The sequence below is a fragment of the Schistocerca gregaria genome, chromosome 9, assembly GCF_023897955.1.
Source record: "Schistocerca gregaria isolate iqSchGreg1 chromosome 9, iqSchGreg1.2, whole genome shotgun sequence".
Lineage (NCBI taxonomy): Eukaryota > Metazoa > Arthropoda > Insecta > Orthoptera > Acrididae > Schistocerca > Schistocerca gregaria.
In genome coordinates, this window is record NC_064928.1 from 129,832,618 (window position 1) to 129,849,501 (window position 16,884).

Here is a 16,884-nt window from a genome sequence, read left to right on the forward strand (position 1 = left end):
CCTGTGGCGACATTACACCAGATGTACTGCGGCGTGTACGACATTCATTACGCCAGAGATTGCAGTTGTGTGCAGCAAATGATGTCCACCACATTGAACATCTATTGGCCTGACATGTCGGGACACACTCTATTCCACTCCGTAATTGAAAACGGAAACTACGTGTGTACGTGTACCTCACCCCTCATGGTAATGTACATGTGCGTCAGTTTCAAAAGGCCAATAAAAAGGTGTTAGCATGTGGAAGTAATGTGCTGTTCCAGTCTCTTCTGTACCTAAGGTCCATCCTTTGGATCCCTATGCAATTCGGTGCTCTCCGATACACACGATCGAACAGCGGAAGAGTCGTACTCAAGCGTTAACTTTAGGTTACAATATCTCCGGATGTAATTAACATTTTACAATACAACAAACGGCACTGATTACATATTTGTTTATATGTTCAGATGTAGTAATAAAACTAACGTGGTTCCATTTCAAAAAAGTAGATTTGTGTTAAAAAACATACTTCCGTGCATTTTTGTGTGGTTTGTACTAAACAATTACACTAGCCCCTCTCCTCACGTTCGGTCTGTGGCATCGGTTCGTCAGTATTTGATGTGGTTTACGAAATATATCCAGCCGTAATGTTAGGTGAGTCACCCTGTATACAGAGTGAGTCAGGAGAAAAGGTACAGCTTTGAGGTGTTATACAAGTGATGGTTCTGAACAAAAAAACTTCTAATAAACATATGTCATTTTCGTAATCGTTACCGAGTAAACCAATGAAAACTACTAGGAATGGGAAACGTGTAGCGTCGTCCTTACTAACGATGTTAGTACACAGTTCACTTGCGCATGGCGCAGTTGTTTACCTCAAGTCTGAGTCCGACAGTGCTTGTCGTAGTGTAACGTACTACAGTGTTGTTACGTGAACAACGAATACAGTTTTGTGTGGCGAAACTGCCACGGATCTTCACACATGCAGCGTATGCTGACATGATGTTTGTCTATGGTTTGTCCAATGGTAATTAAAGAGCTGCTGTGCGAGAATACCAACAACGGATTTCGAATCGCAGATAGCCAGATAGAAGAGGGTTTAGCTGGGTGTTTCACGGATTCCGTGAGCGTGGTACGCTTCCCAGCGTAAATGTTGTCTCTGAACGTCCCGTACAACAAACTCTTAATGTAGCTGAGAACATTCTTCATTAGTGGAACGCAACCCTACTACTAGCTATAGAAGAATTGCTGCCCTGCTTGGTATTCCACAAACACGAGTGATACGCACAGTACACGAGCACAGTCTGTATCTCTTTCATCGGCAGAGTGTACAACATCTGCATGATGATGATGCTGCCGCCCGGCAAGAATTCTGTCAATGGATCATTACCAACGATCGATTAATTCCACGTATTCAGTTCACCGATGCGTCAGTATTTACCCGCAACGGAATCAACAACACGCGCAACTATCATGTATGGGCAAATGAAAATTTGCACGCTACTGTGGAAAAGAAATTTCAAAGACGTTTCTCAGTCAACGTGTGATGCCGTATTATTGATGACCAACTCATGGGCCCAGTTGTTTTCGATAACTGTCTTACTGGGACAGGGTATCTTGAGTTTCTTCAAAATGCGTTACCTGAATACGCGGAGGATATTCCTTTGGCAACACGAGCCCATGTGTACTTTCAGCATGACGGAGCTCCTACACATTTCGTACGGCCAGTGACACGGTATCTCGACACATCGTATCCTGGTCGTTGGATCGGTCGCCGTGGACTCATTGCCTGGCCACCGAGGTCACCCGATCTTACCACAGTGGATTACTGTTTGCGGGTGTGGCTGAAGAGCGACGTCTACAAATGCAGAGTGGACACGAGACAGGAACTTCTAGCTCTTATTTCGCATGCTTGTGCCCAGGTAAAGGAATGCGAAACTGAGCTCCGATCGGCGACGCAACACCTGTCTACAAGAGCAGCATCATGCACTGAATTTGATGGTGGACTGTTTGAACATCTTCTGTGAGGAAACGTACAGAATTAAACAAAGCATAACATGAAAGTATCTTAATTTTCCGTCAGCCGCACATCTCCAGCTCCTAGCTGTTTTCATTGGTTTACCCAGAGACGGTTAACTGTATATAAATGGAGAGAGAGAGGGGGGGGGGGGAGAAAAAATGTGTAGCCTATGTCCACTCACATGTTTACTAGAGTATCGTTACGAAATTTCAAGTAAATCGGCCAAGAACTTTTTTAGAGATTTTTGGTAACCACCTTTCCCATTTATAAATTAAATATGTATATATTTAAAGTCAGATATCTTATGTTGAAAATGATCTTCTTCTTGTCTTGAAGATAAAGTGTGAAAAATATCATGAAGGCCGGAATAAAACTGTAGTTTTTTTTAATTACAAACAAATAATCAAACGAACACTCTTTTTTATACACCGGGTACTTACAATTGAACTTTCCCTATTTAATACGTTATAACGCGAAAACTAATTACCCTACAAACACCGAAGTTGGTGGCATTAATGTTAAAGAAGAGAAATAATGCAGAAGCAAGTCAACTGAAACACTTTTGTTACGCTGCTACAGTACATCATGTCATTACATACCAGTATCATGACTGCTACAAAAGATGCTCAGTATGGCGCCGATCAGTGTCCAGAAGAGTCTGAAAGCGCAGGATTGCATTTTGCACGGCAGAACGAAGCTGCACTTTAGACCAGCACATGTGAATGTTCCCCTAGTAAACCCTGTCTTACAGATAAGCCCCACAACCAGAAGGCACAGGGAGTGAGATCAGGTGATGGTGCCGGCCAGGCATTTGGAAACGACCGGCTGATAATTCGATCGTTACTTCCTGGCAGATTAAAACTGTGTGCCCGACCGAGACTCGAACTCGGGACCTTTGCCTTTCACGGGCAAGTGCTCTACCAACTGAGCTACCGACGCACGACTCACGTCCGGTACTCACAGCTTCACTTCTGCCAGTATCCGTCTCCTACCTTCCAAACTGTTTCGCAGAAGAGCTTCTGTAAAGTTTGGAAGGTAGGAGACGGATACTGGCAGAAGTGAAGCTGTGAGTACCGGACGTGAGTCGTGCTTCGGTAGCTCAGTTGGTAGAGCACTTGCCCGCGAAAGGCAAAGGTCCCGAGTTCGAGTCTCGGTCGGGCACACAGTTTTAATCTGCCAGGAAGTTTCATATCAGCGCACACTCCGCTGCAGAGTGAAAATCTCATTCTGGAAACATCCCCCAGGCTGTGGCTAAGCCATGTCTCCGCAGTATCCTTTCTTTCAGGAGTGCTAGTTCTGCAAGTTTCGCAGAAGAGCTTCTGTAAAGTTTGGAAGGTAGGAGACGGATACTGGCAGAAGTGAAGCTGTGAGTACCGGACGTGAGTCGTGCTTCGGTAGCTCAGTTGGTAGAGCACTTGCCCGCGAAAGGCAAAGGTCCCGAGTTCGAGTCTCGGTCGGGCACACAGTTTTAATCTGCCAGGAAGTTTCATATCAGCGCACACTCCGCTGCAGAGTGAAAATCTCATTCTGAATTCGATCGTTTCCAGCTGTGTTTCGGAAAAGCAGGCGAACTTCATGAGCGATGTGCGGTGGGGTCACACATGTTGCATGAAAACTGTTGAGTTCAAGGCGTCTCTCTAGTGCAGAGCGGGTATGACATGCTGGAGAAGCATATTGCAGTAACGCTGGCCAGTCACATTGCACGCCTTTCATCCTATAGCGCCAATCTCTTAAAAAAAGAATGGGCCAATGATGAACGTAGCTGTGAAGTCACACGTTCGCCATACAGAGGAACTTTGTGCACAATGAATTGTGGTGAAGATTCCCACCCTCGGCAATTCTGTGTGTTCGCCTCATCCGTCAGAGAAAAATTAGCTTCGGCTGTCCATAAGATGGTCCACGGCGAGCCCTCGTCAACTTCAATCCTTACGCGAAAGTGGAGAGCGAAGTCAACACGTCGTTGTGAGTTCTGTGGCGCAAGTTGCTGTACGATATGGATCTTGTATGGACACCATTGAGAATGATTCGAAGCGTCTTCCGCACAGTGGAACACGGGATGTTCAACTGTCGTGACACAGCACGTGTACTGCATGACAATCGGGAATTTTGAGCTGCCTTGTCTGTTATAGCAACACGCTTTCATCAACAACCTGTGGTGCAAGCGGTCGTTGGCCTCTTCCCATAGCGACGCCCGGTTCTCCAGTTCATTCAAACTTCTTCATAATGCTCCACACAGTAGGTGGATAAAGAAGACCCTTCCGTAATCCTTTCAGCCAGCAATATTCCCGAAGTGCAGCTGCAGCATTGCTGTTGTTTTGATAATAGAGCTTCACCAATAATGCCCTGCTCCTTTTGTCCAAGGCCATGTTGATATGTCAAGTGCACTGCGGCAGGTCAAGTGTGTGAGACTGTGAATCACAATGACTGATCAGGACACCTGGTGGCCATAGTTGCAACTGGACGGTCGCGCTGTGGTTCATGGAAATCGTGATCTTCATTCTCCGGAGATTACTGCTACCAAGTTTGGTACTTGCACGGTAATTAGTTTCTGTCCTATAACGTGATAAATAGGGAAAGTTTAACTATAACCACTCAGTATATAGATTATGCAAACTTATTACTTATTTTTGAGTTACAGTACCGAAGTGTGCCCATGAGCTACTTTGTAGGGGGAGGGGGGGATAACCAGGTGGTAAGGGGTACTTTTAATGCACTCTTAAGAAAAAGAAAACGATACAGAGTTATGAAAGTTGGTCACAAATTGTAAATCATGAAGGTATCAACAGAAAATCAAATTTATAAACTTTGGCGGCCGATAGATGAATGTGTGATGTTGCAGAGCAGTTTCACCTCATAGCTGGCAAGGACAGTAAACAACGATCGTATCGATACCAGGGCATAAAGTTTTTCCAAATTTCGTTCCGTATATTCATATGCACAATGATTATGCCCCACAGACAGATACATGAGCAATACACACAGATGTCTGTGTTTGAGAGAGGATGTTGAGTTCAAAGAAGCCAATTGGAGTAATAGTTAATTTGCTCGACATTTGAATGGGACTATTCGACGACGTTTGCAGGAATGAGTGAACTATGGTCGAATATAATGCCAGGAAGAAAGTGGTCCACCTAGAAAGATGACAGAATGTATCGACCAAGCGGTCGTCAAGAGGTACTCATAGCCCTGTGTTCACCATTCTCCTCCATCGTACGTGCAACAGATGCTTCAGTACACACAGAGACCATTAATACGCTCACAAAAAGAGGACTAAGCTCACGGCGTCTCTTGCACCAACTACCATTGACCCCTCTACAGCCGGCCGGTGTGCCCGTGCGGTTCTAGGCGCTTCAGTCTGGAACCGCGTGACCGCTATGGTCTCAGGTTCGAATCCTGCCTCGGGCATGGATGTGTGTGATGTCCTTAGGTTAGTTAGGTTTAAGTAGTTCTAAGTTCTAGGGGACTGATGACCACAGATGTTAAGTCTCATAGTGCTCAGAGCCATGTGAAACATTTTTGAACCTCTCTACACCCACAAGTGAACAAGCCCGTTTTCAGTGGTGTCGGGCACATTTGGCCAGTAATCTCATTGACTGGAGTAAAATTGTCTTCAATAATGAATCCTGCTTCGAATAGAGCCCCAATGACCAGCGCAGACGTGTCTGGAGACACTCCAGACGCCGGTCCCTGTGGTCATCTAGGCGCTTCAGTCTGGAACCGCACTGCTGCTGCGGTCACAGATTCGAATCCTGCCTCGGGCATGGATGTGTGTGATGTCCTTAGGTTAGTTAGGTTTAAGTAGTTCGACTGTTGACCTCAGATGTTAAGTCCCATAGTCCTTAGAGCCATTTGAACCATTTGAACGCCCCAGGCAGTGGTGGGATACCAACCTGACTGTCACCCAACAACCAGGAGTGATGATCTGGGATGCCACATTATTTCATAGCGGGACCGTTTTGCTTGTCAACTGAGCTGCCTTTAAAGCACAGCTGTATGTCGATATGTCGACGATATTCTATGACCAGGTTTGTTGTCCTCCATAGCAAGCCATCCTGGGCTTACATTTCAGCAAAATAATGGCTAACCACACACAGCGAGAGTTTATACTGCCTGTCTTCGTGACTTTCAAACCCTATCATGGCCAACAACGTCGCCACATCTCTCCCCAATTGAGAAGATTAGCGTTACTGGAAGGGAACAACTCGGGATTTTGGACGCCAGTTGAACGGAACTTGGGACAGTACCCGTCGGGAGGGCATACAACAACTCTGTCAACCAAAGCCACGACGAGCAGCTGCTTGCATAAGGGTCAGAGGTGGACCAACGATTTACTGACTTGCTCAATTTGTGAAGATCTTTCTCTTGAGTATATCACCCAATTTTCCTGAAATTGCAATCACTTGTTTGGCTGTATTTGCACATCACAACTACCCATTTCCATCCCATTCGGATAGTTCCTTTGTGGTACTTTTTTTTGTCTTAAAGTGCATTTTGTAAGGTGAACGGTGACTTGTAAGTAGCCATAAAAAAGTTCCAGTTCCGACTATGTTAAAAAAAAACCGTAATACCGACATGCAAATCGTTTCCTCGAAAGAAAATAGGCTGACTACACTATAATACTTCTCCTTTCCCTGAGACATGGGCGCCTAGTACTGCAGACAGCACAAAACAGTTACTGCTCTTACTACATTATCACTTTGTTGCGATTATATTCTGAAGACAGGTGTTATTTTTCAGGTGCCCATTTTCATTGACCCTCACAACTTCAGAACAGTAGGAGTTTTGAGGTATCTTCGCGAGAAGAGAGGAGATGGCAGCTACAGCAGCAGCAGCCCCTGTCGTGCCGCTGGCGCTCCAGATGGCTGCACCACACCCCTGCCAGAGGCTCTGCTGGGGTCTCCAGAAGGCTCCAGTGGCTGTGGGCAAACAGCCAAGTGGCATGAGTACTGGCTGGATAGCGACGAGCGCACCAGGTACTCGTTACATTATTATGACAATTTTAAGGCGCAAGTAATGTATCTCATTTCAAAGAGATGTAAAAAAAGCTATAGTTCTAAACTGTCTCACTTATTCATTTACTTAAAAACATTTTTTCGGACTTCTGCCGTTACATATCAATATTCGGTTGACGGCAAAGTTTCTCCATTGTAAATTTGCACTTAGAATATATGAACAACTACTTTTTGATTGGAATTTTTGAAATTCTTTGTATCGTTTTTCGCTAGTTTTCATCCATCACTCATAATATTTCTTCTTCTTCTTCTTTTTGTGGCGGGGTTCTACAGCTCTCGCCACATGTCACATCTCTGTCGCTAAATGCCTTGATCTTGCCGTTCTTCCTCATTCCTTTCTATTCCTCTCCTCTACCATCGCTTCTTGAATATGCATGCATATCCAAAGGAGGGATGTATCATTCTTGACAACACAGACACTGCAAGTGTGCTTATCCACCGATACCAGGCAGAAACTTACAATTAAATTGTCCTCCCCTGTATGGGAGTTACATAATGTGTGTATGAATATATGTTGCGACAGAAACGACAACATATGGAAGTTTTGTTCTGGCCGTGTGTCGTACACAGATAGCCAAAGCAGTTAAGGCGACCACACACATAAAACGAGAAATTCGGGCTCGAGTCCTGGTCAGGCATAAATTTTCATTGTCATCATTCCCATATACAGCTGATGGTTTTCATAACGGCTGTAGTCGCTACGGCACCTGTTCCTTCGATCATGCATGCAAGTCTGAAGGAACTATACATCGTACCTTTGAACGCCACCGGCACTGCATTATCGTATTTTAACTTTGGTGTACCTCCAGCCACCGCCGCCGCCCCCCCCCCCCCCCCGCACTCCTCCCCCCACCCTCCCCCCGAGATGTTTTCGTACCACAGATATGTCCGATGTATACCAGTTCTTTGGATAAACAAATAAAAGTACCACAGACTGACTGCCCTCAAAAGAATGAACAGGTAAACAAAACTTAATGTAACGGGAGGGGAACAGCAAGACTACGGAATGGTTTCACTTGAAAATAAAGAACGAATAACTTAGTCAGTATGTATAACTACAACAGAATGTACGCCCTGTTTTCAATCGCTGTTTCTGGTTTCTCTCAAAAGAAATGAATGGCCATAAAACAACAGCTAGCTAAAACAACTATTTCCTTTCAGTTGCCTCCGTAGACTGGTTTCACTCAAAAGGATGAATGAAGCATTCAATCGATGCATCAAACTACAACGAAATACGAGTAAGTCGAATGTTTTCTAACAAACCACTGAATCGATTGTTTTACTTCGTTGTTCTCATCAAGCTTCTTATAATACCTTGTTAACTTAGGTGTTTTGAGACGTCACTTTCATTACTCAATGGTGTCCGTTGAGCCTTGTGTTATAATAAGAAGGTTCGAATCCGATGTATTTCAATTTTGAAAATGACATTTTTCCACTGTTCTTTGCGATAAGGGGCAAGTACGTCCTTTCACAGCAGTGATATTAGGGGAACAATGTTTGATGCCTTATGGGGCCAACTTTGAGATGAAATGAGGAACGGAAGAAATCGACTTTCGCTGGATACTAACTCATATGAGAGTCCTTTAAACATTCTTTTAGAAGACTTTTGGTTATGGTAATCCACGTGCGATTCGTTTGTCTGGGAACCGCTCGGAGTTTCTCCTGATGGAGAGCGAAGTTTGAAAAGTGAATGTGTTCAGCACAAGCAGTCCATTCAAAATAATTACGTCTTCGTCTTGCAAGATTGTAAGGGATCCCACACCAAACTACTCGCGTTTTCAGAATGAGATTTTCACTCTGCAGCGGAGTGTGCGCTGATATGAAACTTCCTGGCAGATTAAAACTGTGTGCCCGACCGAGACTCGAACTCGGGACCTTTGCCTTTCGCGGGCAAGTGCTCTACCATCTGAGCTACCGAAGTACGACTCACGCCCGGTCCTCACAGCTTTACTTCTGCCAGTATCTCGTCTCCTACTCGCGTTTTTTTAATTTTAAATTTTTGACGTTGCTGCCCACCCTGTTGAAGCCCAGACGGCACCTCTAATTTAAAAGGCTGTCAGTTCTACTCCAGTGAAGAAAGAGGTTTTGGAAGTGAGTGGCGAGTACATCCCTTGCTGCTCAACTGAGAAACTTGTTTCTAAAGGTACTGGAAAAGTGATGCAGCGATAGACAGAAGATGTTGGCAGGCAGGGTAGGGTGTCTGTGTTGCGAAATGGTGCCATTGTAGATTTTATAATGGTGTTCTAATATATTAGAAAAGTGTTGTGTAGATACTTTTTGACTTACTTTCGTACTAAATAAGTACATTCATATTCAGAAACGGTGCTGCTACTTGAGTACCCTAACACCACCACCACCACCACCACTATCATCATCATCATCCTGCTTGTTGTAGGTCTGCTGCTTTGGAGTACAAGAAGGGAGCACTCACTGCAGAATTCGGAGCATTGTACGAGAAGCGTGTGCTGGCCCTGGTCCTTCTCCGATGCCTGAGGCGTGGGCTTCTCTTCCAGTTGTCTCCCAACAATCGCGATGCAGGCAGGTTCGACGATGTGGTGCTGGTGTGGCGACGCGAGGAACAGTCTGAGGCGCACGCACTGCTCGTCCAGGTCAAACACAAATCCTCTGGGAGGAAGACCGTCCCCAGCCGCATGTGGCTGACCTTGTCTCCCAGGAAGCCTGACTTCAGCCTCAGCAAGTACTGCACCTCCTACAGAGAAATCAGCAAGTCATTGGCGAAGGGCAGAGTCACATGCGTCTTGCTGACGAACGCTTGCCTCGATGACAGTAGCCACAGCATGTTTCAGCGCCAGGGTGTGGGCAGTGTCCCAGGTCTGGACCTGCTAGAGGCTGGTGGTGAACTGTACAGGCTCAACCCTAAAAACGAACAGGTGTGGAAGGCAGTCCACGAGGACATAAGCTTTGTGGAGAATTTCTACCTATTGTGTAATCAGAGGGATTATGTGAACATACTGGGCGACATTTACAGAGAGCTGGAACATTTGTTGGGCGCAGGCAACCTGTGAGGATCCATCTGGTAAGATATGTGTGACGACCTCATGGCTTGGATGAACAAATAGTGTGTGTGTTTGACAAGTGGCTGGCGCAATTGTTGGACACTTGTAGTTGAATACACCAGGAAAGAGACTGAGTGAAGAATGGTGACCACCAGACGTATCAGTGTGGCTGTTGTTTCAGGTTAGATAGAGTTATGTAACCCAGCAAAGATGAATCCTCCAGAAAGGGGAAAGGTGGTTCTCTCTGCTACTAAGACTCACCAAAGACTGGCTCACAAAACACACCCTGGTAGCTATGGAAAGGTTCTTCGCTGCTGAGTATGAAAGAGTTAATTTTATGAATTGTACAAATTTCTTTTATCACAAGCTGCGACATCGTCGCGAAAAAACACAGTGACCTGTATATGTAATAAGTTTCCTTTAATTTACGTCTATGGTCACAATCTTTTCTGTTTAACAGATTACCGGTTTCGGTCTTTAATGACCATCATCAAATCTACAGCAAAAATGGGGAAAATATAAATACACTCGCAAACTGTATACAGCTTAAGAACGATACATAGAGCATATTGAAAAGTAGTACTGACAAAATTTACATTTGTGCGCTTTAAATGTGAAGAGGCATACCTGTCTCATAAAGTCAAAGTCCTAATGCGCTGCAGCCATAGTGGGATAGTCAACTGTTAAATGCGGAATCAGCACCAGCATCGTCAAATACATATAAATCACATTACATGCACGAGTCATGTTGTCAGTAAAACTATTGTTTAAAACAAGCTGCCGTACAGTAGCCACAAGATGTTTGTGTAGTAAATTGACCAGATGTCGCTAATGTCAGCATACACTAGTTTTCAATAATTAATTGAAACAGCGAAAATAAAAGCGCACAAATGTAAATTTTGTCAGTACTACTTTTCTATATGCTGTACGTATTGTTCTTAAGCTGTATACAGTTTGCGAGTGTATTTATATGTTTTTTCCATTTTTGCTGCAGATCTGTTGATGGTCATTAAAGACCGAAACCGGTAATCTGTTAAACAGAAAAGATTGTGACCATAGACGTAAATTAAAGGAAACTACTTTCTTTCATGTGATCTCAGAAAATATTTTGCATCATTCAGTACAATTAGGCACCATTGGCCACCATCAAAACAATCGAAATCAGCATCAGATGATAACTCAGAAATGCTTTATTGTAGCAAATGCATATATTGCTGAGCGAAAACATAATTACCATGTGCTTAATAGCGTGTTCCTCCACTATTGGATCGCGATACAGCTGCGAATGTGCTTGACATGCATTCGACAATTCTTTGGTAGTTTTCCACACTGAGGCTGAAGGAAAGTTTCACGGAGAACAGCGGGCAACACTAGACTGTAACAGGTGAAAGGAATACGATTGAAGTTGGATGCATAGCTTTCAGAGATGATATAGTAAAGGCAGCAGAAGATCACATAGGTAAAAAAGCAAGACCTAGTAGAATTCCCTGAATAACTGAGTTTAAATGATGAAAGGAGAAAATATAAAAATGCAGCAAGAGAATAGAAGTGTGTAAAATATTAATTGACAGAACGTGCAGAACAGGTAAGTAGGAATGGTATGCAGAACTAGGGAACAGATGAGTCCTTTGAAGAAAGTAGAAGCGACTGTGTGAATATCAAGAGTTTTGCAAGTACTAAGCAAAGGCGGACGGCACATAGAGTATGTCTATACAAGGGATACTAACTTGAGGTCAATGTTGTAGAGAGAGCAAAAGCAGAAGATGAAGATAATAAGGGAGATATGATACTGTGAGACGTATTTCACAGAGCACTGAAAGGCAACAAGGTCCCTGGAATAGATGATATTCCCTGATAATTCCTGAGACCCTTGTGAGAGTTAAAAAAAATGTTCAAATGGCTCTGAGCACTATGGGACTTAACATCTGAGGTCATCAGTCCCCTAGAACTTAGAACTACTTAAACCTAACTAACCGAAGGACATCACACACATCCATGCCCGAGGCAAGATTCAAACCTGCGACCGTAGCGGTCGCGCGCTTCCAGACTGAAGAGCCTAGAACCGCTCCGCCACTGCGGCTGGCGTGAGAGTTAACCGTGACAAAGTTATTGCACCTGGTGTGCAAGATATACGATACTTAAAGAAAAATGTAATAATTCCAATTCCAAATAAGGCAGTCGCTCTAAGTTGTGAATTAGTTCAATAAGTCATCAATGCAAAATACTGACACAAGTTATTTACACAAGAGTGGAAGAACTGGTATAAGGCAACAATGTGGAAAATCAGTTTGGGTTTAAGAGAAATACAGGAACACAGATGCCTGATCGTACCACTTACCCAAGAAGATGGATTGAAGAAAGAAAAACCTATGTTTATAGAATTTCTAGATTCACGGAAAGCTTTTGACAGTGTTAAGTGACCTATAATCTTGGAAATTTTGAAGAGAGTAGAAATAAAATACAGGGAGTGAAATGGTATCTGCAACTTGCACAGAAAGCCGTCTGCATCTGTAAGAGGTGAGGAGCATGAAAGTCAAGCAGTGATTGAGAAGGGAGTGAGACAGGATCGTAGGTATCTCCAATATTATTCAATCTGCACATCGAGCAAGCAGTGAAGCAAACCAAGGAGATAAACAGGAAGAGAATTAGAGTTCAGGGAGAAGGAATGAAATCTCTGCCGTTTGACGATGACACCGGAATTCTGCCAGAGGCAGAAATGGGCTTGGAGGAGCATTTCAACGGAATACGCATTGTCTTGAAAAGATATAAGATGAACATAAATAAAAGCAAAACAAGAGTAAAGGAATGTGGTCGAATGGTGAGGGAATGAGATTTCGAAATGCGACGCTAGAAATAGTGGAAGAATTTTTGCGCTATGGGTCGTAACGTAACTGATGGTGGCCGAAATAGAGATACAAAATGTTGACAGGCAATAGTAAGAGAAGTACAAAAAAAAAGAACCAGGAGTTACTTAACATCTAATATCAGTTTAAACCTTTCACACCTGTATTTCTTCTGGACGAAGAAAAGTTTTCTTTATGCTGTAACGCTCTTAGGTGATCTTTCAGTCAGTTTAGATGTAAGATTTATACAAAATTATGTACCCACTTCCAAAAAGTACTTTGTAACTTATTCTTTTTATGGACTAAACTAACTAATTTTGAAATATTCACTGATGTAATAAATAAACTGATCATTCAAGAATTACCAGGCAAAATAACAATAATAATATTCATTTACACTGTAGAACACAAGTAACAAAACACGTCTGTGTATTCTGGCGGCCACAAGTTGCTGTGCACGACTACAGTGCGTTGTTGATATTTTTACAGTGAAGACCAATAGTTGGCAGTATTTGTACATGATAAAAAGACTGAACATTCACAAAAGTGTTCAAGAGGTTTCAACGTAGGAAAAAAGTTATTCTGTTGCAACGAAGAGACAGAAAAATTTAATCTACACAATTGCATCAGTGAGTCTGAAAGAGATAAGTGTTAGGATGGCTTTCCTGAAGGTATTCGTCTGGACTGTAGCCTTGTGCAGAAGTGAAACTAGTTAGATAAGCAGTTCAGAGGATAACGGAGTGAGAGCTTTTGAAATGTGGTGCTACAGGAGAAATATCACAAAGACAACAACGTGGCACTAAATATCTAATCACGAATTACGCAATTGCCATAAATTAAGAGCCAGTGCTCTGTGGGTGTGGAGCTGGCGTCCAATAGCACCCCATATTTGTTCCACCCGACTTCAGAGTGAACGAATTTGGTGACCAAAATGTCAACATTCACTATCTCATGCCACAAGGCAAAAATTGCGCTGCAGTGGTTAGAGAAGCATAATCGTGAATGTTGACATTTTGGATGAAAGATTCCGTCGCTTTCATAGATGGAATGAATCCCCGTTCGTCACTATTCTTCTCATATACTTTCCTTACTGTGTTTCATCTGCAAAACGCCACCAGTCAGCATTCAGTCTTGTAGTGGCTTGTCAGTGCAAGTGCAGAAAACTACATTGTCTGTTGCTCATTGGTCCTTTTAGTACTGCGAAATTACGGTTCCGTAAACTAACCGCGGCTACACCCATCAGCTGTCATTCTTCAATGGTAGCTTTGAATTCCTTGACGAAAGTTATTATATTTTTAAATTAGTGGAAGGTTCGAAAGCCAGTTCACCTGAACAAATACAGTAAAGCTGAAAACGTTGCTTAGCTCATTTTAAATAGTGGTAACAATAAACATGCAACGATTGAAGACAGTTTTGTCATTATTATTATTCACGTTTAGACCTTACTGAATTGTCTTTTGCCCGTTCCTTGCCCCCATATTACAGTCACTTCTTCAGCAGGAGCAAGTAGCTCAAGTAGTCTTTGGTTTTACTTCCTGGATAACTGCTCATTCCTGAATATTCTACCCCAAATTCTTATTTTCGTGGTTGTGCTGCCTCTGGTTGTCACAGGTCTCCTTTTACTGCTGTGATTCATTTCATCGGTAGGTGCACAATAGCACACGTTATCAATATGTTCCAAAAAGCCACCAGCAAAAACGAGACTTTGCAGAGCGTCATATGTCAGGTTCTGCTGATCACAGAGATAATGAGTTAAGTAATTTAGATAGCCCCTGGTCTCATGATCATTTGTCTGCCTATTGGAAGAATCGGTTTACTGTATCTGTCCTGAAGTACAAGGTGAAAATTTACACATTACACGCATCATCCAGTCCAGGCAATTTGAGTAAATCGTTGTTTCTTTTGCATTAGGTGTAGTCTAGGATGGACCTTAAGTTGCTTATTAAAGGTTACAGAACTCCTCCCTTGGGATCAAAAACGATTTGCCTGTTAAATCACCCATAGTGACGTCAGAGAATATTGGTCCACGCAGATCAGAGGTAGAAAAGATTACTATGGTTTTAGTAAACTGCACGAGCATCCAAGGAAAGGTCCTAGAGTTAGTATCGCTTACTGAAGGTTATCATGCACAGATTAGTATAGAGAACAGAAAGATAGTTGAAACTAGACGTCACTGACAACGAAATCCTAAGTTTAGATTGGAATATTTATCGTAAGGATAGGTTAGTGGCCAATGGTGGCGGCGTGTTTATTGAAGTAAAAAATTCGACAAAATCTAGCGAAGTTATCACGGATACGTGATGTAATCTGGCTGAAACTGAGTATCAAAGAACGGTCAAAAATCGTGATCGGATGCTTTTATAGACCACCAGTGTCAGGTAGTATAGTTGTAGAGCGCTTCATACAGAACTTGCAGAATAGTATTAGTAATTTTCCTGGTCAGGTCGTTGTAATAGGGGGTGACTTCAACTTGCCAGGTATAGATTGGGAGTGTTATGCCTTTAAAACTGGTGGCAGAGACAGGGATTCGTCTGGCATTGTTCTGGATGTCTTGTCTGAAAATTACCTTCAGCAGATAGAGAACCAACTCGTGAGGGTGACGTCTTAGACCTCCTGGCAACAAACAGAACTGAACTTACCGAATCAGTTAAGACAGAGGAAGGTATCAGTGTTCGTAAGGCTGTGACAATATCTATGACGGACGGGATACAAATTTCAGAATATCTCAGCAGAAGATGTGGGGAATAAACGGAAAAGATTCAAAGGTGTCCTTCATTATGCTCTAGACAAGTATATTCCGGTAAGGTTTTAAGGGATGGGGAAGATTCATCATGGTTTAATAGCCGTGTTAGAAAAGCGCTACGTACACAAAGAGAACTTCATCTCAAATTCAAGAGAAGTAAAAACCTAGCTGACAAACAAAAGCTGAACGAAGCGAAAATGAGCGTAAGGAGAGCAATGAGAGAAGCGTTCAATGATTTTGAAAGTAAGACGTCAACCGACCTGAGTGAACAGTCTAAGAGATTTTGGTCGTATGTAAAACCAGTAGGTGGGTCAAAATCATCTATCCATTCTCTCAACGACCACATTTGCAACGAAACGGAAGATAACAGAGAGAAGGCCGAAATACTGAATTCGGTCTTCCGAAGTTGTTTCACCGCGAAAAATCGTAACACTGTCTCTCATTTCAATCGTCGTACGAACGTCGAAATGGCAGATATTGAGATGACCGATGCGGAAATGAAAAGCAGCTACAATCGCTTAGCAGTGGAAAGGCGTCAGGACCAGATGAGATACGTGTAAGATTCTATAAGATTATGTTAAAGAACTCGCTCCCCTTCTAGCAGTAATTTATCGTAGATAAACGCAACGAAATGGTACCTGACGACTGGAAATAAGCGCAGGTCATTTCCGTTTTTAAGAAAGGCCGTGAGACAGATCCACACAACTATAGACCTATATCGTTGACGTCAATCTGTTGTAGAATTATGAAACATGTTTTATGCTTAAGTATTATGACGTTCTTGGAAAATGAATATCTCCTCTATAAAAATCAGAGAGGATTTCGCAAACAGAGATCCTGCGAAGCTCAGCTCGCTCTGTTCCTCCATGAGATCCACAGCGAAGTGGGCAACAGCGCTCGGGTTGATGTTGTGTTCCTTGATTTCAGTGAGGCATTTGACACCGTCCCGCATTGCTGTTTAATGGAAAAAAAAAACCACGAGCTTACGGGGTATCGGTGAAGACTTCAAATTGGATTTATAAAGGAACTTATATTTTTCTCTTATTGATAAGAGCCACGAAATATGCAGTGGCAGTACCTAATTAGTGATCAATCTTATCAGTCACAAGCGCAAATTAATATTACGCCTATAAACTCAGGGCAGAATCATGATCGGAATGTGCAACAGAGGAACAACACGCCGGGAGTGAATATTGTAGAAATGACAAACGAAACACCTACAAACACTAATAATGGGGCGTTAAACTAAACGTGGTCTTATTATGCTCTC

At 43.0% G+C, this 16,884-nt stretch overlaps 1 protein-coding gene and 1 non-coding gene across 2 annotated transcripts in view; one reads left to right on the forward strand and one right to left on the reverse strand.

Moving 5' to 3' along the window:
- LOC126292201 (uncharacterized) overlaps positions 1-13,235 on the forward strand; it is an 82,745-nt gene extending 69,510 nt beyond the window's left edge. Inside the window, exons 6-7 of the mRNA XM_049986055.1 lie at positions 6,737-6,972; positions 9,407-13,235. Of these exons, the coding sequence (XP_049842012.1) occupies positions 6,737-6,972; positions 9,407-10,037 (867 nt within the window). The 3' untranslated portion in view covers positions 10,038-13,235. The remainder of the gene's footprint in view (positions 1-6,736; positions 6,973-9,406) is intronic.
- Trnas-uga (transfer RNA serine (anticodon UGA)) lies at positions 2,864-2,938 on the reverse strand. Its single transcript has one exon. It is a non-coding gene; the product is annotated as a tRNA-Ser (tRNA).
- Positions 13,236-16,884: the final 3,649 nt, after the last annotated feature.